Genomic DNA, 23,050 nt, shown 5'->3' with positions numbered 1-23,050 from the left:
AGAATTTAGCCTTCTGAAGCACGAACTATTAAATCAAAAAGTAAATAAAAATACTACTCTATTTTAATGTTTCTTTTTCACTTTGAAACAAGAATATAATCATTATTATAATCACAATTTTCATCCCCAAAATAATGCATTTTCATATGGCACAACGTGCATCAGAGGGTTAAATTGTAAATAACCTTTGTAACGTGCAATTATAAGTAGTGAATATCCAATATTCATATTACTTAAATACAGTAACCAATATCATCAACTTAATCTTTGTAAATGATAATAAAAAAATTACCATTGCGTCGAGCTCTTTGATATATCCTCAGAAGTCAAGTCAACTAACACCTGAGAAACACACACAATCCAAATATTATATAGGAGTAATTTGTTCTTGAGGCACAACAACAAACTAGAAACGAATATTCAATAATATACATTGTATAAGTGTTATGAACACTGTTTGGGAGGTTATTTATGGTATAAATGGCATGAGGACTGTTATGAATGGGATGGATGTCACCTTTCCCAGCAGCCCTCTGTGTTTTGACAGGATTCCTCCTCCATTCTTCACAGCCACATCTAAAGTTCTTCTGTGCAACTCCACGAGTGACACGCTGAATTCAAACCTACACACACGTGCATGCACAAACAGACACAAACAGTGTTTTATGTGATGCAAAATTCTAACACTTGATTTACTGAAATGCGAGAGCAGACTGGAAGAAGAAAATGCTGGGGGGGGGGGGGAGAGAAACTGACGTTTGATCGTAGATCGGGTTCACCGTTTTCTTTATCGTGTTTGTTTTTCTGCGTCCAGAGCGTCGTTTATCAGGCAGCAAATACAACCGGACGTATGGATCAGAACCACTTTCAGAAGAAGAGATCAGATTCCTGCAAACAATATGAATATGAATACTTTCATATTAAAAATGTCTTTCAGAGGCATATCTCAGATGCATCAAAAATCATATGTAACGTACCTGCAGCTGTGCACCACGACAATTAGTTTGTTTCTTTGGGGACTATGCCTGATGGTTAACTGAATTTCCCCCAAAGGAGCGAAACCAGGTGAGGCGCCACTGTAAACACATGGACGGATTAAACTGTAGTTGTGGAGTTGCCATGAAAACATAACAATAATTCATATCCTCCGCTTAACCCAGACAAAAAGGTCAAAATTAGAGATGCACCGATACAAAATTTCTCAGCTGATATGATAGCCGATTTTCTTAAGGAAAAAAAAAATCTCTCCCAACTCATGCTGTTAACTATACAGGGAACCCTCTCATTTGATATATTACTGTAATATTAGAGGTTAAAATTAACAACAAAGCCCAAAATATTATATTCAACTGCTAATTATTTTCAGATATAATAATTACACTCAACTCAAATATTTGTATACAACTCAGTAGCACATACAGTAAAAACAAATTTATTTTCAATATACATATATAATTAACAGTAAATAAGCTACTCTCAAGTGTTTTTTATAGCAAACTAATGAACTGTGAACACTGGATAACTTTCCTGAAGTAAATGCAATGTTAAAGGGATAGTTCACTTTGAAATTAAATTTTGGTATGTTTTAGCTTACCTCAAGGGCATCCAAGATGTAGGTGTCTTTTTTTCCGCAGTAGTTTCAATTTTGATATTTTTAGGTCAAACCGTTCTTGTCTGACAGTCATATAATGCAGGTCTATGGTCACTATCTCAAAGAGCATGCACAGAGAAGTCCAAATTAAACATTCCCCATCGTAAGTACACATTGATGGCCTAAGACACGAAACAAGCGGTTTGTGTGAGAAAACGAACAGTATTTATATCGTTTTTACCTCTTTTACGCACCAGAGATCACTTCCGGCGCTTGCGCAGACTAAGCCAGAACGCGCGCACACGTCACACACCAGGAAGCACGCGCGCCCTCAGATCACTTGGATGTGGTTGTGTACAAGAGGTAAAAAACTATATAAATACTGTTCGTTTTCTCACACAAACCGCTCGTTTCGTGTCTTAGGCCATCAATGTGTACTTACGATGGGGAATTGTTTAATTTGGACTTCTCTGTGCATGCTCTTTGAGGTGGTGACCATAGACCTGCATTATATGACTGACAGACAAGAACGGTTTGACCTAAAAATATCAAAATTGAAACTACTGCGGAAACAAAGACACCTACATCTTGGATGCCCTTGAGGTAAGCTAAAACATACCAAAATTTAATTTCAAAGTGAACTATCCCTTTAAGTGACATTAGTGTTCAAATTTTAGAGTATCAAGAGTATCAAAACGCCATTTATTATATGAGTTTCGTGATGAAATGGACAGAATTTGAAAGTTGAGACTTTTTTTCTTTTTAGAAGTGAAGCACAAAGCCAATGGTCGATAGTGAAAGCAATTGCTTTCCTCGGCTGATACCGGTTATTGGTCGATACATCTGTGCATTCCTAGTCAAAATATGTTAAAAATGTTAAAACATACTTCTGTAATTGTTGCATTGTCCTCTGGAGCTCCTGGGTGGTGCTGGGATTGGAGATGTCAGACGCTATGCTGGGCGTGGGCTCTTTGTGGTTCAGGTTTAGCAGAGAGCCAGAAATGGCCAGGTTAGACGTGCTCCGCCCTGATTTAGCCAGACGGCCAGGCGAGTCCTCCAATGGCCTGTTGTCCATTAGGTGTTCCACCCGTGGGGAGAGTGTTGGGGTGGGTTGGGTCTTGGATGTAGGGTTGGGCTGCTGGGCTTTGGATGCCGGGGTGGGCTCTGAAACATTGGGCTGCTGAGGGGAGGGGCTGCTGGGGGTCACGCTGGAGCTGGGACGGCGGATCTGAACCGTGGACGGCTGATCCGACGCAGCCAACTTATCCACAGAGAGAATCTGAAATCAAAAGAAAAAGGTAAGGAACCAAGGCATATCTGTATATGTTTTTGAGTGTTTTTAGCATGTCCAGTCAAGATGGACCATCGGTACAGGCCAAAGATCATTTGTTTATTTCTTTGACAGTCAAGTTTAGCTTGCTCACTTGGTCTTGATTTTGAAACACAAAGTTTTGATTTTGTTTCTGAGGTCTACCAGAATAGGTTTTCATGCTTGAATGTTCAAAAACACATTATGTTTCACATATTTTACATTGTTGTAGCACCTCTCTTCCCATTCTGTCATTAGCGCTCTGTTTAGTTCTGGTTTCTATGAAGCCACTCCTTCCAAAAAGTGCAATGTGCTCTGATTGGTCAGCTCAGCTGGAAAGTGAGTTGTGACTGATCAACCTTTACGAGCATGTTTAGGAAATGTCACACCCCTTACCATAGTCGAGTTTCAACACACTACTAATGCAACTCAACCAGGCCTTGCCCCATTTTTTTGCATATGCCTTGGGCTGGAATTATTTATACGAGGAATATTGTGATGTACGTTCCCGGAAGAAAACTCAACACTACAATCGAGGAGTTTAGAGAGCTCAGAAACATTGTGCACTGATATAGAAAAATATATATCTTAAGCATAATATGTTTTCTTCAAGGCACTATTTTTGATTGAAGCTGCTTTGAGACAACATATATTGCTAAAAGTGTTATAAAAAGGAAGTCAAATTTTAGTAGGCTATAGTTTTAGCTGGTTTCATCAATGCAGTTTAGTTTTTATTGTATTTAATGGACATATTCCTAGTTCGTTCTATCTTCATTTTAGATTCAATTTAAGGTTTTAGTTGAGGAATATACAGAACGTTGTATGAGCTATTTACATGTAAATATGCAAGACCTTTGAAGTGAAGATTTGCAAAAACCTGCAAGGTGAACTTTAAATACATTTTATGTACAATATATTTTAATTCTGAAGAATTCCTTTTTACTCCACCCATCAATTAACTCTTTCCCTGCCATTGACGGAAATTTCCATGTTTTCACTGTTACACGGTAGGGGGCGCTGTTACGCATCTTCCGAAAGAGTACTGAATCTGCTTTTTAGTAAAATAACACCATAACCAACATTAAACAGCATATAAATCAAAACTGCCTCATGTTACTGAATGAAATTTCGACACACGAAGAGCTATAGGACTGTGCAAGCATTAGGGGTGTTGATGGACTCAATCTACTCCATCTATGTTTTGATCATCATTCTAAATCCGATCTGGATGTAGTTTTTGACAAAAAGTTTTTCTCAGCTTATTGCTCAAAATGTTACTTTTTTTTATGAAACTTACCAACAATAAAGAGTTGACAAAAAAGATTGCATTAAGCTAGAATAAAACGGTTTTCATTTTTGCTTAAAAGCAGATGGGCTGTTCTTTCTTTTGAAATATTGCATTGCATGTTCAGATATTCAAACAACAAAATTTTATGGGGGCCATTACAATTTTGCGAAAATTATCAAAAATGCTGGCGGTGGCTAGCAATTACTATTTTTTTTTAACGCTGGCGGGGAAAGAGTTAATTATATATTAATATGATATTATATTTAATATTTATTTTTATGATCTTTGTTTTTGTTATTTTTATTTCAGTTAGAGCTTGAACCATTGTTTTTAGTTTTGTTTCTGTAAGTTTTCCTTTCTATTTCTTTCATACTTTCTATTAAATTATGTTATTTCAGTTAAAGAATATATGTGTGTGTGTGTGTTACCCTAAGTGCCATCTTCATCTTGAGTGTAGCGCCGGGTCCTGAGTTCTTGAGAGTGAATCGCTGACTGATAGTCATCTGATCCTCCTCCAGCAGCTTAGACAGAGGAAAAGAAAGTGTCCCTAGGGAACACTCGTGTTTGTCATCCTTTACCTGCACATACATACACACACACACACACACACACACACACACACACACACACACACAAACATCAGAATGTGCAAGACACATCTGTCTTGTAAGAATGGAAACTTCCAGATTTGTATACTTCTTGACCTCATAACCCCATGTGTACGTGTCTGTTTGTGCTTTACCTCTACTTCAAGGTCTTGACACTTTGGATTGTGGATCAGGAATGTGAAGGCCTCCTCCCAAACCGGCTCGTTGGTTTTAAATCGTGTCTATAATGACAAGGGAATGTGAAACATTTAACCATTGTGTTTTCACTTTTGTTAATTATTTAAAGGCTCTGATCCTGGAATTATTTTACCATACAAAGTCACAGTAAAATCTGACCAAAATCAAAATCAGCCAAATATTGTTATACAACGACAGCTAAACATCTCTCTACTGTTAAATATAATGCCAGTGTATTTATTTATTTATTTATCTCTTTTCATGCAAAGCCACTTCAATGAGCTTCAAACTATTTTTCATATTCAAATTTGCACATGTAAGAATAACACAATATGCACCTCTGAAATTAAAGACAGATAAAATAAAGAAGCAATCACTTGTGTGTGTCAGTGTGTTTACCTTGCTCTCAAAGGATTTGTGTCCCACAGTAAACTGGACTAATGGACTGGGCACACTGGTGACCTTTTTACCGGACTGGAGAATATACAAATGTTTATTAACATCCCTTCCACATTCAGACATGTACCAATATACCATATCAAACTTAACTGCACTACTAAAGCAAAGATCAACAAACAAACAATGTGTCATTTCAAATATGTAACAATCCGGAATACATATTTACCTAAAAATGACTTGAAATTATGCTTAGTAAACATATCATAGGCTATTTACTCCTGTCTAGGGAGTCTATATGAACCACACCTGTGGCTTGCTGTCAATTACTATAGACATTGAAGTCGTGAATAAATATTTAATCTATGCGATTATTACATTATTCTGACATAACATTTAAACATTACCCCCCCGGTTTCACAGACAAGGCTAAGTCCCAGACTAAAATGTTTGAGATGTTTTAACTGAAATCAACTTGCACAGACATATTTTAAAATATGTGAGTGCCATTGTTCAGTCTCAAGATGCACACCAGAAATGTTGTTTTCTAAGGCACATTAATAAAAGCTACGTAAATGTCCTAATTTAACTAAGGCCTAATCCTGGCTTAATCTGAACCCTGTCTGTGAAACCAGGCCAACATGTGTTAACCTGAGACTGATTATAAAATTTAAATAACATTTTTTGTATCAACACTAATTTTTTTTTTTTTTGTTGATTATTTAAAAATTATACATATATATTTCAGGCTGGTCCAGCGAAAGTATTTGCACATTCTGTTCGTTAAAAAAGGGAAGAATTTAAAATAATGCAACAAGCATTTTTACTGAGCAGCACATGTTAAGCGCTTTAAGAAAAATACAATAAGTTAATTTTTTTTGCCTTTTCATGTTTTCTTTTTAATTTTATAAACTGCAGGAAGAATCTAAATGATTGACTGTGGCAATCGACAGCATGCCATAGATGTGGTGGACATTGAATTTGGAAATATTTCATTAAATTAAAGAATGAAAATAATCCAGAATTCTCTTTTGAGAATTTTGTAATATTTTCCCTTATGAATGGCATTTACTATATTAATATCAAGACTTGTTCTTAAGCATGGTCTTATATGTTGCTTTTATGTAAGATCATGTGTGTACGTTTGATTCATAAATTACTTGAATCAAATGCAATCAACTCAGAACTGTGAAAATGAGACTGGAAAGCTGGCTGATGTTTACGCGAGTGAAAAAGCCTCGGTGGGATTCAGAGAGCCTGTTACCGTCTGAATTCAGTGCGTTTCAGACGCAGGTCTGCATGCGGTTAATCGAAGCACACGGACAGCACACGCGCTGCAGATCATCTTACACACAGTCACCTTGAGAGCTCTTTCTACATCTTTCTTTGTGTATGTGTGTGTAAATTGTGAGAAAACTGGTTGTGTTACCTTTTTTGCTTTATTGACCGTACCCTTCTTCAGACCTGCATTGTTGAATTCTAAAGGATTGCGCTTATTTCCCAAAGCGGAAAAGGACGAGACACACGCGCAAACAAATACAAACACAGGCAGGATTATTAGGAGGATTGCATGCAGTTAAATTCATAATTGCACAAAAACACACAGACACATTCATACACAACAGGATGAATGACGTTTACAGTATTAATGCATGGTTAACTTGATGAAAATGAGAAAAGAGGAGGCCTGAGAAACGGTCCTAGCAGAACACAGTTCAGATGTCAAGGACAGTGATGAAGAAAGAATGAAAGAGAAATACAGACAAGGCAATCCAAAGAGAATCAGTCCAACCCACACTTCACTGAAAATCAACCTGCAACAATTCTAATTGCAGAAACATGCAATACCACGTACAGGATGCCTTAATATACTTGAACGCTCTCACAGAGACAGTCACATGAGCCATTACAGCGACAATTATACAACAGTTATTTACGGTTCTCGAATTTGATTGGCCAAGCGTGCTTGATGTTTCATAAAATATCACTGGAGCTTGTTTGCTGCTCAGCGACACACAACAGTGGATTCTGTTTGGAAAAATTGAACAAATTTGTTGTGCAAAGCTAGACAAAAAATTGGTCTAAGTTGTTTAATATTACATTTCTTATAGAACTGTTGTATAAAAGCAATATCACACTCGTTACCATTCTGTTATCTATGTCTGAATCACTGCCACTCTCGTTTGTGTGACATTACTTAATTCCTACGCATTTCAAACAGTGAAGTGTAGAATAAGAACTGTTTCAGTAACACTTCAAGTGTCTTTGTTACACGTTACATGTACTTCATACAGAAATAACAGTAAATTATGCATAATTACAAGCAAGCAATTACACTGTAACAAAGACATCTTAAAATAAAGTGTAACCCCTGTTTCATTCAAAATGCTCCCAAAACTCTACTACACCTCTACCTTACACCCCACAACACCTACACTACTGTTCAAAAGTTTAGAGTCTGTAAGATCTTTAATGTTTTTGAAAGAAGTCTCTTATCTTCACCATGGTTAAAAAACAGAAATATTGTGAAATATTATTACAATTTAAAATAACTATTTTCTATTTTAATATATTACAAAATGTAATTTATTCCTGTGATGCAAAGCTGAATTAAGCATTATGACTCCAGTCTTTAGTGCCACATGATCCATCAGATCCTAATATGTTGATTTTGTGCTCAAGAAACATTTCTGTGATACATCCATTATAAATGTCTTTAATGCCACTTTTGAACAACTCTTTCAAAAATATTTGTTTTGGAAGTGTAGTGTATGTCAATTCAAAAGCTGTCTTACAGCCCTGCCCCAACCCATATCATTGCTGGAGTAACACAATCCCACTTGTACACCTGTTTATTATGGTTACAAACAAGATCATGATGTAATCACTGAGGCTACACTCACACAGTGAATGTTCGAGATTCACAAGCAAATTTACTAACAGGTGTGAGTCTCAAATTGTCCCGTAAATACAACAGCAGACAGGAGTGGGTCAAATAATGCCTGTATGGACATGTCACTGAAGTCAATCTTTCTCTAACATAATTAATCCACAAATATTTTGTCTATTTTGAGATTATCAATATTGACCAATAACTCAAATGTGGCCTCATCAATTGAAACTAAAACTTTTCTGATTTCAAATCATTTGAAAGTGAATTCTGATCAAATTTATTTAGTAAATCATTTTAATTTCAGCCATTTTGTGCATGCCTCCTTTGTTATCATACGGTATTATCATGTGTGTGTGACTTATTTTTTTGTTGTTGCATTTTTCTAATAATTTTTCATAAATAGTATAATGGAGATGTGTATTTATGATAATACAAACAGTGATCGGACAACCTGATTTCTAGATATCGGTATCATCATTGGTCAATAAAAAAAAAAAAAATGTATCAGCAATAAGCCCATAACCACATCATAACCTCATTTAGCACTACAAACAGGGCTGATAACCACATTCTGTAGCTGTGTAAACATAGTCAGTACGATTTCCCTGAACTGCCTCTGACACTCTACATTCAAATGCCCTCTTTAAAAGAAAAAGTACACCTTTGCACTGGAAAAACAACTGCACACACAAAAATGGCTGCATTAACACCTCTAATACGGAGACTATTTATATCTATGCAAAATGCAGACAGGGCCTCTCTAAACACTAGCATGCTGACGGGAGGAACCACGACATAAACAAATACAAACAAAGCAGTCCGTAGAGTTCGAACAGCATTACAGGAAGATTTTACATGCAAAAGGGAAGTTGAGATGAAACTATGAAACATTTGTAAATGAAGTAACCAGCTGTTAATGCACCAAATGCAGCAGGTAAGATGCAAGCAGAACAATCTAATGGAAATGCAGCAGTGACTCACAAACATTGTCCTGTAGAGGGCAGAAGTGTTCTCACAGAACACCAGCCCAGCAGAGCGGCGCTCTCTCAGACACCCACTGCCCACGTGCCCCTCAAAAACACTCTTCACCCCGAACGACAGGAAACCAGAGCAGGGCAACAGAAAGAAACAGAGGATGAAAGAAGAAAAGGCAAAGTGTAGCAGGAGAAGTAATGTCGGATGAAATAGGGAAGGTGGAGAATTGAGAAAAAAGGAAGCAAGAAAGAAAGCAAGTGTGTGTGTGTGTGTGTGTGTTAATACTCACTGGCAGATTATTGGCTGAGTCCAGGAGCACCAGCAGTAATGCTGATGACAGTCCATCATTGGCCTGCCCTTTATCTGCTTTAATGCTGCTTAAAACCTGAAAGGCAACACATACAACTTTTATCAGCATTGTGGGGATCTTCCTCTAAACAAAGACTAAATAATGTCTAATTTTACATGCAATTAGGTGCATCCCTATAACTATATTTACTAAGATTTTAACACTACTGTTTCGGCTACCAAAAATTTTGAGATGGTCCTAAATGCAGAACATGAAATCCACGGGGAGGAGTCGGATCCAGATCCAACTCCTCCCACCTTACATACCTAAACCTACCCATCTCCACCCCCTGATCCCTAAACCCACCCCTAAATAGGGGTGTAAATCGGACAGTTCATGACGATACGATACGATATCGATTCTCTCAGCCAGCGATACGATATTTTTTGATACTTCAAAAAATTCCACGATACGATTCGATTCGATTCGATTCAGGGCTATATCGATCGATTAATCGATATTTAGATATTATGCTCACACAACCAGTTACGTTTTTATTAACTCACAAATGCAACCAAAATATATAACATGAACGTTTAAATAAACTCTTTGAAAATTGCACACCCTCTCCCAATTGGGACATTTATAACAGAAGTGGTTATTTGCAAGTACTCATAAATCATGTTTTTTATTATTATTGTGCATTCCAAGTAATATCAATCAAACTGCAGCTGAGTTGTTTTGATTAATAATAATAATAACTTAAAAAATACAGGTAAATTACAAAATTAAAGTTAATTGAAAGTATGCTTTAATGTTTTTTTTTTTTTAGCAGAGCAGAGCAGAGCAGATACATTCACATTTCATCTTTCTGAGTCAAACACAACCAAGTAATTGCTATGATAAATAATACAACACTCGGTTAATCTTCTTAACGTTAATTTCCTCAGCTGACATATGCCTGACAAACTTTGTTGTTGTGATTAACGTACGTACACGCAGTACAGAGAGCTTTTCCCTCACCATTCCGTTCCCTAAACGAGCTGCTTTAGTAAGGTTCCGTGAAAATGTTTCAGGTTTTATTTTCCTTTTACGCCCTGAAGAAGATATCACGAGTTCATTGAAATGATCCATCCTCGATCACTTTTAGTCAGCTTTGACGAAACTCCTCTTAGCCAGCGCGCGTCTTTTCAAAGTGACATCTGACCTGAATATTGCGCGCTAAAACGGACTTCTCGTGTTGTGTTCACCAACAAGGGTGCGAGTGCTTGTCTGTTTCTACTGTAAAACATGAACTCGCGATGCCTTGACAGCGGACAATACCGGCTTTTGTGAAAAAAAAAACTTTAGGATTCAGTCAGTCTTGTCAGGCGTCTTTTTCAGATGAGGAGATTAACGTTACACACCGGCAGGCGGTTGGTGAGTAAACGAAAATGTGCGCTTTAGCGGAAGGATGTTACGTGTCGTGATAATGTGGAGAGTGTCAAAATAAAGGTGCATATCGATATTTTAAGTGTGGAATCGATGCATCGTATCGTTAGACGATATATCGATGCTTCGATCCATATCGATGTATCGTTACACCCCTACCCCTAAACCTACCCATCTCCACCCCCTAAATCCCTAAACCCACCCCTAAACCTACCAATCTCCACCCCCTAAATCCCTAAACCCACCCCTAAAACTACCCATCTCCACCCCCTGATCCCTAAACCCACCCCTAAACCTACCCATCTCCACCCCCTAAATCCCTAAACCTACCCATCTCCACCCCCTAAATCCCTAAACCCACCCCTAAACCTACCAATCTCCACCCCTTATATGAGATCCGACTCCTCCCCCCGGATCTTGTGTACTGCATTGAGGTGCTACTGAAAATCTTGGGCCGAAATCAGTGACCGAAACAAATGTTTAATTAGCGGTTCTCCGACGGCATGTTCTGATTGTGTTTAGCATCTATTGATAATAATAAGAATTGTTTAAGCACCTAATCAGCATATTATAATGTTTTCTGAAGGATCATGTGACACTGAAGATCGGAATAATAATGCTAAAAACTCAACCATTTTAAATGATATTAAAATTGTTACTTTAAACGTAATAATATTTCACGATATAATGGCTTCTGCTTTATTTTTATTGAAAGACTTTCAAAAACATACAAAAAAATTCAACCTAACCCAAATTTTGATTTTGTTATTTGATCAGTTGAGTCTGAATTGTAAACAGAAGTCATATCATATCACTGTGTTGTGTTTAAGGGAAGTGTTATGTTACCTCATCGAGTTTGTCAGGTGTAGGGAGAAGAGAAAGCCATTCAATCTTCAGGTGAAGCTTCCCTTTAGCGATATCATCAAGTACAAACCACTGCACACAAACACAAGTCAGGGGATTTATTATATTAATAATATAATAGGTTTATTACACAAGTTTAAAACTTTATATTTTATAAAAATCATTTATTCAAGGGATAGCTCACACAAAAATGTATATTCTGTTGTCATTTACTCATCCTATGAACCACATTTATGATACTTTCATGGTATTTTGTCATATTGTCAGTTCCCTTTCAGTTTCATTATATGGAAAATAGTGGCCAGGGCATTCTTCAAAAAATTAACTTTTTGTGCTTCACAGAAGAGAAAGTCATATAGGTTTGGAACATCAAACTGAGTAAATAATGCAAAGTTACATTTTTTGAGTGAACTACTAATTTAAGCAGTTTTTCTGTACAAACTTTAACTCAGATATTTAAAAACCAAGCTGAACAGATCTAAGACCAAAATGAGACAAAAAAGAAATCTGTACCTCGTCTACCATCTGTTCCTTCTGTAGTTCATCTACGTTGAGAGTAAGACTAAAGAATACAGGAGGAGAAACATCAGATTAACACACACACACACACACACACACACACACACACACACACACACACACACACACACACACACACACACACACACACACACACACACACACACACACACACACACACACACACACACACACACACAATGGGTTTCTGTGTTTTATGGGGACTTTCTATAGACAATGATTTTTATACTGTACAAACTGTATATTCTACCCTCTGACCCTACCATCTAAACCTAACTATCACAGAAAATCTTCTGCATTATTACATTTTCAAAATAACATAATTTAGTGTGATTCATAAGCTGATTTCCTCATGGGGACCAAAAATTCTGAAGTATAACTTCTTGTGATTATTTGACGATTGATTAGATCAATCCCAGCCGTTACCTTCCCAGAAAATCATCCTTATCTGTGTCCTCATCATACAGCTCTATCTCCAAATTCTGTCCTGAGTGATCGTACACAAATGCCTAAAACACACACATAAACACCTCAGTTAGCAATTCAAAACATGTCAGTGACAGACACACTTGTTCACAAATCAGCCCCTTACCTCATATACTTCATTCCATTTAGGGTTTAACGACTCTTTGATGACTTTGGATCTGAAGAGCTGATTACCGAGTTGAAGGACCCCATACGGGTCCGACTTTCCTTTTATCATACCACCCAGAAACGTGTCCTTCCCCACCACGTCCTGTGCTTCCAGAAAGTGAATCCGCAGAACGCCCTACACCAAACACACACGCATTATATGATAGAAATATTAGCAGTACACATGTATGTGAAGCGTGTATATGTGTGTGCGCGTGTCACCTTCGGCATAGGGAAGCGGAGTTTGGAAAGCTGTGCATCATTTACAAGTGGAATAGTGATTTTGTTTGGCAGCACAAGAAAACTGTATATGATATCCTGAATAATACTGTCACACAGACCACTGTAAGAGAGAGATTATAAATTAAAAAAATACATATATAAAAACAAACTAGTCAAATGCGTTAAATTCCATCCACCCATCAATAAACACATACAGCTTATGAACCATTATTTTCCAAAGATTTTTTGAAGGGCTATTATAGATCAGAAGTTGTATGGACCACTTTTATTATACTTTTTTTGGTACTTTATTCTTGATAACCGTAGTTAACATCTACTTTTTTTATCACTGTATAGTAAACAGCCAAAAGGTCTGGCTGCTACTGTAAGTAACAACAACTGTGTTCCACCAAAACAACTGGAGTAAACCAGGCAGTGGTTCCAGGGAGCCTCAGTAAACATCCACGAGTGTTGAGGGTGACTTAAAACTACTTAAATGAATACATTATTAATAATAAAATGTATGTTAATATTAATGAATATATTAAAATGTTCCAGCTTAATTGAAATGCTAAAGAAAATACATACAATCATGTGTATATATATATATATATATATATATATATATATATATATATATATTAACACACACTCTATATATACACAGTATATGTGTGTGTACGTTAAAGCTCATAACGCTTCCTCCATCCTCCCCCAGCAGTTCTCCATTAGTAGCATTGTCATTTATAGTCATTGAAACCTCTTACGTCCCCAGTATGTTAGGTTGTATGACTCTATCTATAGCATTATTTTTCAATTAATTTGCATTACTTGAACATGTACTTCATTTGAGTGTGATCAAAGAATTCAGATTGATTTCAGCTCAGATGTCTGAGCAGTAGAGAGCATGACATATGACTCTTCTTTAAGGGTGTGTGTGTGTGAGAGAGAAAGAGAGGGAAAAATATAACAAAAGACAAGATCTCATTCCCCACGCCTAAACCACACCAGCTCCACCTATAATATGACTATAAAAGGAGAGAGAGAGAGAGAGAGAGAGAGAGAGAGAGAGAGAGAGAGAGAGAGAGAGAGAGAGAGAGAGAGAGAGAGGGAGGGAGAGGGAGAGGGAGAGAGAGAGAGGGAGAGAGAGAGAGAGGGAGAGAGAGAGAGAGAGAGAGAGAGAGAGAGAGAGAGAGAGAGAGAGAGAGAGAGAGAGAGAGAGAGAGGGAGGGAGAGAGAGAAAAGGAGAGAGGGAGAGAGAGAAAAGGAGAGAGGGAGAGGGAGAGAGACTCTCTGGAAAAACACATTAAACTCTCCATTTGGACACACACGTTGATGGTAGGGGATCCTTTAAGATAAACAGATTATTAAAAGACCCCATCATCACCATCACAATTGGGTGTAACCTCTGATGTGGTTTTACAGGAAGAGCAGCATTTCTGAGACTAGAGTAAGCGTGCATAATGTTTGTGTGAGAGCCTGTTATCTGTGTCACCTCAAAATACAAAATAGGTCATGTGACAGCATGTGTGTGTTTCAAAGGGAGGCTGACTGATCCACTTTCCAGTTTCATGAAACTGAAATAATAACATTATGACTACATTATATATAATGCATGTGTGTGATGGCTGACATGTGTCACTCACTTTATTCCAGGAATGTCCAGCATATTTGTGAGACCCGTCCAGTTTATATCCAGAAACTGAGAGAGATAAAGCCACATTTAACATTGTTTAATACCTTATGGTTGTAGATGCAAATGCCTGTGTTTGTTTCCTATAAAATATATCCTGTATCTTTCACAGCAGTAACAAGGCCATTGAACTGATATATAATGTTAATATAACAGTAAAAATGAAAAAAAAAAAAAAAAAAAAAAGGAAAAATGCATCCGGAACCAAGACTGCTGAAAAAGTGTGCAGTCAAAAAATTCTTCAGCAAAGAGTTTCAATCCATGAACCAAACCAAAAAACTTTGATTTTTAAAGCAAAAAAGTATTTGAAAATAGGAAAAAGGATTTATATGTATTTTATGAAGGATATAAATTATTATATCCAGTCTTCAGTGTCACACTATCCTTCAGAAATATTTGTAATATGCTGATTTGGTGTATTAATATCTTAGTAGAAAAAATGTTGTTCTGCTTAACATTTTTGTGGAAACCGTGATATAAATATATATATATTTTTTTTTTTTTTGGGGGGGGGGGGGGGATTCCTCAAGAGAACAGCATTTATTTGCAATGGAATTTTTATGCATCAATGTAAAAGTCTTGCTGCATCCTTGCTGAATAAAAGGATTCATTTCTTTTTTTGGATCAAGACTTCCAGGTAATTATACAAAATAATAAAATCGTACTGACCCCAAAAGCGATAGTGTGCAAATTCATAGGAAGTCTGAGAGTGTAGGAAAGCAAACTTAGTTACACATTCAGTTCCAAACAGAGAATTACTGTTAACATTTAGAATCATGAATCTTGATTGCTTTTTTAAAAATACTTTTTTGCTTCAAATTAAATGTTGTAATGTTGGTTTTGTTGATTAGGTCCAAAGATTTAACCCTAACCTGATTGGTTTTTAACTGAAAGTTGGTGGGCACTGGCAGTTAGTGTTGAGTTTGATGCAGAAACCAAAACTTTCTCTTAATGTTTAAGATACTGATATTAAAGATAGAGAAGTAAAGTGTCCAATAGATCAATATTCTGGATCAAGACTTCCAGGAAATGAACAGCTGAGAATGAGATGAACGAGGAATAGATTTAGATATTTCTTAACAGTGCAGTGTTCTGAGTCTAATAAAACAAACTTTAGTGGAGTAACAAGGGTGCGGGTTATTATTAAATAACAGGCACATTCTCATCATTCTTTATATTGTATGATCATCTAATGTAGGTAATATGTCAGGTATGTAGTATAAAACGAATCAGAAACAAAGACACAATGAAAGCAAGTTCTTCTGCAATGTTTGTCTGTGTGTGTGTGTGTGTGTGTGTGTGTGTGTGTGTGTGTGTGTGTGTGTGTGTGTGTGTGTGTGTGTGTGTGTGTGTGTGTGTGTGTGTGTGTGTGTGTGTGTGTACGTACTGGTTTCTGGAGGAAGAACACAGACAGGGCACCAATCAGAGGCATGTCTCCTAGCAACGGGTCCATGACGACCCTCAACACCCCATTAAGCTACACATACAAACAACAAACAAATAAATGGTGAGCAAAAAAATGTAGCAGTACAATATATAATTTTATAATATTTAGCATAATTAATCTGACATTTAAAGGCACAGTAGGCAAGTGTCGCTGCTAGAGGTTGCTTATTCAAAACAAAAACATTTTTTTATGCTTATATGCCATAGTCAGCCGCTGCAGCTTCTTTCGTTATGTTGTTTATGTCTATTTCAATTAAAGTTACGTTTAACGTTTGCCGGTTCCTGCCTCCTTCTTCCCTAAAATCACATTATTTTATTTCATTCTAATTACTACTCATACAAGTGAGTTTATTTTACGAATTAAAATTGTGGGGTAACGCAACACTGTTTTACTTGGTCAAAACAATCATACTAAATCCATTTGAGTATGTTGACATTTATGTTAACGTTCGATTGGTGGCTGCTGGTATGAGACACTTGTTGCACACTGTAATAAGCCAGTTCGACATTAGAATATCATATTAATAAAAGCTGGATAGCTTGTGTTGCTAAATGGCATGTCATTCATTTTAAAATATATTGTATGGTGGAGAAAATGCTTTATTACTGTTATTACAAATAAAGCTCTTTCTGATTTATGCTATGTTAGCCACTTGACAAAATGGTGTAGTCTGATTTACTATTTGGGTACAAACATGTTACTTACGGTAAATCAAGAAAACAAGAGATTCCAACAATAAGACTTACAATGTTGAGCTATATAACATAGATTAGTTTTCTAATTCTAATGCATTCAAATGTATAACACTGTGCTAGTGGTTTTTGGATATTTTAAATAAAAAAAACTTACATATTGTGCCTTTAATCGCATTTTTTACTAATAAAATATTGAAAAGAGGACAGGGAATCATGGGGGAAAGGAAGAATGAAAGTGAGAAATGTTGGATTTCAAACTTTCTGGCATGAGCACTACAGCTGAATGTGTTGCAGCATATGCATTAACCACTAGGCATTTTAATAAAAAGAATTATCGGAGTGATCCTGCTCAGGTCATTTCCTAATACCACCACCCCTCCTCTCCGTATTGTTTCCTGTAACATCTCCACTCTCCTCTCCAGTTAAAGGCAAAAAGCTCATAAATAATTAAAAAACTTTTGCTTGCAGATATAAGAAGAGACTACCATTATCTCTAACGCCTGACTCTAATCTACCAGAGAAAAGAAGCTCTTCTGACACGAAGTTCAAAAGGCTCATGTGTGGTTGCCCTTATTGTTATCAGGGTAATGGGGACCTACTCAAATGTAAGCAACTTATGCAAGCACCACACAAACAGGCATGTGTCAGAGGCACAATTGTGTCTCTGTCTTACCTGTATGCTCTTGATTCCTGCACGGCAGTAGTATTTCTTAATGTCCACATCAATTTCTGTGTTTCCGACAAAACTACATAAATAAAAAAATACAAAATAAATTAAAAAGAGTTAAAAAAATTCCCATTAATGAGTCCCAGTGGTTAACTGTGTCTGTGTACTTTACCTGATCTGTAGGTCCATAATAATCTGTCGTTTATCCACATTCTCTGTATAAACTTTCACTCCATCCACCCTGAGAGGCTGCAGACAAACAAAAACGTATTATATTTTGAGTGTAAGAAAAACGTGTGTGTGTGTGGATTTACAAAGCTGTACTACGGGACAAATGTTGAATATGTAAAATATGAAGTTAAATATGATTAAACCTTCCTTTGTGGATGTCCTTAAAGGTACATATATACATATATATATATATATATACCTTGTTTGTGTTTTTTTTTTTGCCAAAGGTTTCATTTTAGGGGTAAATTTAGGGATTAAGTTGATCTGTAGCAAATATAAATAACTTTATATAACACAACAAAAGTCTTTGGTATGTCCTCAACGGTAAAAACAGATACAAAGTTATTTGTGTTATTTATAATAAATACATCTATTAATACAGTATAGTTAATACATTACACTAATTTAGATATAATTAAACCATCATAATATAATTTAATAATAATATAATGTGCTTTTTTTATTTATTTTTAATGTTTTTATGGGCATTTTTTCAATGCAAAAGGTTTTCTTTCAGGGAAAGGTTTGTGTTTGTGTTTGAGTTATGGTATGTCCTAATTTAGATAGCTAGGTAAACATGTGCATGTACTGTACCTTGTCCCCCATGTCTATTTTGGAGAAGGTGAAAGTACTAAGGTGCGCATTGGCCCCCTGCACTGCTGGTTCAATGGTCTCTCTGAAGATTTTATCTACAAACTGACAAATATATGGCCACATCTGATGCACAGTCTGTGAAAAGAAAAGAGAAAGAGAGAGAGAGTTAATACTCTTGAGGAGACATTTATAGGTTATCCTAGATGAAGATCTATATTTATTAAACCACCCCAGCACACACACACACACACACACACACACACAGTACCTTGTTGAGCCACTCCACTCTCTCCACATCTGGAAAATGAACCTGAAACAGAAAACCGATTGAATAATCAGAATGTTTTATTTTATTTGAATGGCAGATTTATACACATTCAGTCTCATTTGTCACAGCACATCATCAGCTGACAGTAGCACACATCACAACTATGAAAATAGTTATAAATATTTTTATTCTTTATTTTATTTTTTATGATGACACATTGAGTCTTAACACATAAAGATGCATTGGTTCATGAGTTGATAAAAAGAGGGGCTTTTTATACCGGTTTTGCTTGCTACTTGAGGTTTGTCACTCAATGGACTTTAGTGAGGGTAGACACAATATTTCATTTGATGCAACTGAATGTAAGGCTGTGAGGGATAGTACAATCTGCTTCAATTAAATACTGCATCAATGAAAATATGTTACCAAAAGATGTTTTAATCTTAGGTTGGCCACATTAGAGAGGAAAGATATTGTGGAGATGGAAAGAATCAAATCACTGCATCACCACGGCTCACTGCTAGGCCATGGCTCACAACTTGAATGAACTAGTGTTATTCTGATTACTCATCATATCCATTACTCATTACAAGAACACATTATAATAACATGATGTGGCTGTTAAACTGGAACATTTTGTTACATTGCTGAAGACTAGCAAATTAAAGTTGCCAACAGAACATGATCTCTCAATCTCTGTCTCCCATCTCGTAGAGAGCGATTGATGCAATTAGAAAACCTCTGGATTAGAAATCAAGAATTTAAAACAAAAAAAGATATACTTTTTTCATTAAAATACATAATTTTCATGATGGTCCAGTTGGAGGTTCTTGACCATCCACAGATGCTGACCTACAGGATGACACTTATGAGCTCCTTTAAAGGATCAGTCATGAGTAATTGGATTTAATCGCTCTAAAGAGTTACTCACTTACTAATTCAGCCAAAGTGGATCTTCACTAAACCTATTTAAATGAAATACATTTTACATTGGATTAATAGAATGCAACTGAATTCTGACGAGATGCAGCCTGAATCATAATCTTACACTGTTCGTTCATTAGCCGGAGGAGGACTGGTCCCCCGACTGAGCCTGTTTTTTCCAAGGTTTTTTTTCTCTGTTCTGTCACCAGATGTTTTGCTTTCTCGCCACTGTTGCCTCTGGCTTGCTTAGTTGGGTGCACTTAATATTCAACAATATTATTGATCTGACTGTACTGCACTGTTGTATGAGAAATTAACTGAGCTGGACAATGACATAATTGTTTTGCAGAACTGCTTTATAGATTAAATGAACTAATTTAATAATTGATGATCTTTACAACAGAACTGAATCAACACTGAACTGACTTTAGCTGAAAAACAGCCGAAATGCATATACATTTTTCCTGTTATCACACTAAAGCTGCTTTGAAACAATCTGTACTGTATAAAGCGGCATATAAATAAAGGTGACTTTTAACATAACTGAACGGTAAAATTATATTTAATGCAATGTTAAACCATTTACACATTTTTAACTATAGCCTATATGGTAAGGTAACTTATGATTAGCCAATTAACAGGTTTTTACTGTAGTATTTTTATACTTTTTTCTTGCATTTTTTTTACAGTGTAGAAAACTAGAACTGCTACAGTTTACTCATAATTAAATCATAAACTTTAATAGATACTCATTTGGAAGAGAGTTTTGTTTGTTTGTTTCTTTCTTAATGCCATGTCTGCTTCTATAGCTATTTTAATTAATGAAAATCAGACATTTTAAAATGGATGATAAAAAACCTTTAAAACCTTTTTTAAGATTGATTGTAATAAAAACTCTAAAAATAAACATGGACTGACTTTGTCACAGCCATTTAAAATGGAGTTTTGTTCTAATACATAATGCTTTAACAAAAAAAAACAAAGTATGTTCCCAAAATAAATGTTGTTTTAAGTAGTTAAATGCTAATATTTCCATCCCTATTTTGTCGGCAGTTTCTTTGATTTTAATGGTCGTGTTCTAGATTTGTCGCATCAAGCTGCTCTCTTGCATTGTCTCTGTCTCTGGCTCTTCATCTTACTTTAATCATCATGGAGAAGAGTAAACTGTGTTAAGGAGAAAGGACCTATATGGAAAGATGTCGCACAAAAGCATGTGAGCGAGAGATATGCCAGGAAAACCAAATGGAAAATCCCTGACTTGTATTGGCTCCATTTCTTTCTCATATTTTCCTGAGGGAGAAAGCCAGTCTATGACTCAAAGCTGTGCTATTTCCTGATTATATGTGCAGAGAGCATAAAACAGCTAAAGTTAGCCTGCTAATTCACATAGCCTGTCAGACAGCAGTCGACGCTGATCAGATCTGATCTGATATTACTAAGAATGCATCTGTACATCTGTCTCATCTCTGCCGCAAACACACATACCTCTGGCCTTCAAAAGATTTAGAAAATGCAGATAGGGGTCAAAGTATCATTCAAAGACACAATGTGAATATACAGTATATATTTAATATTACTATTTAGCTGTCTGTTTTATAACATCAGTCCCTAAACACAGTTAAAATGAGAATTGAAATGAGGCAGAAACTTCCATGCAGTACTTCCAGTTACAATAGTGCAGTTTTGAAAGGACAAGGCAACTAGTCTAAGCATGATTCATGAAGCTGATTCATGAAGACATGTTAACACGCTGACACTGACCAAATGCAGTAATGTGTGTGTTGGGGATTTATGGGCGTGGACGTGAACGTGTGCATCTGTGTAAGATCTGATCTGTTAAGCACTGTCATTTCCCATCCAAGTAAACAACTTTGTCATAACAATCCTGTTGCCCAGTTGAGAAACAAACGCGCTCATTCTGAGTGTAACAGTAGCTATCCACAATAGTAAACTTATAGACAGATTTGACCTCATCTGACCCCTAAATCAGGAGTTTAGCTGCAACCTTGATCAAACTCACTTTCCTATCATTTTCTAGAAAGACATCTGAAGACCTTGATTAGCTTGTTCATGTGTGTTTGCAAAACTCCAATCAGAAGCGAGCATCCCTATGCCCTATTCATTGAGTTGCGTACGCTATACGGAGGAATGCGTGTTATGTGTATGTGTGGGTAGTCTGTTTTGTGTGCGTTTCAGATTCCACTGGATCCACAGCCTGCGATTCTTCACCAAGGAAGATGACGCCCTGGTTCACAGTGCCAATCACCTCACGCCACCGTTTAAATACCCGTATCTCCTCTGTGCCGGCAGCTTTTTACTCACTTTTGCACACTCCCTATTAGCGCCGTTTTGTGGCTATTACTGTTTTTAGAGCTCTTATATACTGTGTTTGATATTTGACTGAAATGTTCTTTGAGGTTATATGGTATAGTTGCATACTACTCCGTCTTCTCGAGTCGTCGCGTTGTGTTTGAGGCTGGGAAGGGAGCAGACATGCATTGTGCACCACGTAGGACATCCTTTTGTATTACACAGAAAACACAAAAATATCACAAAAAAACAAAACAACTTGAATTGTTCTTTTTATATGTTAACCTGAACTCTCTTGCCATCTAGCACAAGGATTCGCCACCCTGGGTCACATGACCATAAACGATAAATTGACTTCCTCGAAGTAACCATGGCATGTACCCTTCGCTAATGGACTTGTGGAAGGGCCCTTTGTAAAAGGATTCAGGTATTCACTTTTGTTTGAGATGCCTCTACAAATGACGTCCCCTTCGCGAAGTGCCCTTCGAAACACCCTCAGAAGGAACGTGGACCTCGAGGTCTTGTGAACTCAATGAAGGACTTACAGCTAGAGCTGCTTAATGATTTGGTGAGGTATCACAGGCACGTCTGAGAGGAGTCAGCACGACTGCTGAACAGGTCAAAGGGCATTTGCTGTTTTAGCTGGGCATGTGCCAGACAGTCAGCGTGTCAGACTCAATGCAAGACACTGATTGGACCGTATTATTAGCACACGACTGACATACAAAAATATGTCAAATATGAGGAAGGAACAGTAGGGATGCACTCAGCTATTGCAAATTTGTCAGACATATTTTTAATTTAGTCTTAGTCTTGTTCTGTGTCAAATGTACTTTTTAGTTTTTATCTTTAGTCAACCTTGTCTTGTTTTGTTTAGTCAAGTTTTAGTCGACTAAATGTCTATAATGAGCATTTTAGTCAAGTTTTAATCAAATGAAAACTTAGTCACATATCATATTTTCTTTTTACATCAATATACCCATATAGTCACAGTTATGACCCTTA

The 23,050-nt window shown here is 36.6% G+C and overlaps 1 protein-coding gene across 3 annotated transcripts in view; it reads right to left on the bottom strand.

Moving 5' to 3' along the window:
- The window catches only part of esyt2a (extended synaptotagmin-like protein 2a), a 28,607-nt gene that overhangs the window by 1,435 nt on the left and 4,122 nt on the right, over positions 1-23,050 (bottom strand). Inside the window, exons 2-22 of one of the 3 annotated variants that reach the window (XM_081374243.1) lie at positions 18,812-18,853; positions 18,544-18,678; positions 17,891-17,967; positions 17,725-17,797; positions 16,297-16,386; positions 14,863-14,918; positions 13,217-13,337; positions 12,954-13,130; positions 12,788-12,870; positions 12,335-12,383; positions 11,804-11,893; positions 9,527-9,622; positions 9,244-9,345; positions 5,373-5,447; positions 4,931-5,017; positions 4,617-4,766; positions 2,479-2,870; positions 978-1,076; positions 757-888; positions 518-623; positions 293-342 (exon numbers count right to left, since the gene is read on the bottom strand). In XM_081374243.1, coding sequence (XP_081230369.1) covers positions 293-342; positions 518-623; positions 757-888; positions 978-1,076; positions 2,479-2,870; positions 4,617-4,766; positions 4,931-5,017; positions 5,373-5,447; positions 9,244-9,345; positions 9,527-9,622; positions 11,804-11,893; positions 12,335-12,383; positions 12,788-12,870; positions 12,954-13,130; positions 13,217-13,337; positions 14,863-14,918; positions 16,297-16,386; positions 17,725-17,797; positions 17,891-17,967; positions 18,544-18,678; positions 18,812-18,853 — 2,282 coding nt within the window. Of the gene's footprint in view, positions 1-292; positions 343-517; positions 624-756; positions 889-977; positions 1,077-2,478; positions 2,871-4,616; positions 4,767-4,930; positions 5,018-5,372; positions 5,448-6,798; positions 6,862-9,243; positions 9,346-9,526; positions 9,623-11,803; positions 11,894-12,334; positions 12,384-12,787; positions 12,871-12,953; positions 13,131-13,216; positions 13,338-14,862; positions 14,919-16,296; positions 16,387-17,724; positions 17,798-17,890; positions 17,968-18,543; positions 18,679-18,811; positions 18,854-23,050 lie in introns of all 3 variants that reach the window. The other 2 variants (XM_081374244.1, XM_081374245.1) reach the window with 2 other exon arrangements.

This window comes from Scardinius erythrophthalmus, assembly GCF_964197995.2.
Source record: "Scardinius erythrophthalmus genome assembly, chromosome: 9".
Taxonomy (NCBI): Eukaryota; Metazoa; Chordata; class Actinopteri; order Cypriniformes; family Leuciscidae; genus Scardinius; species Scardinius erythrophthalmus.
Note: the sequence above shows the minus strand (reverse complement) of the source record. Positions and strands in the feature narration are given on the sequence as shown.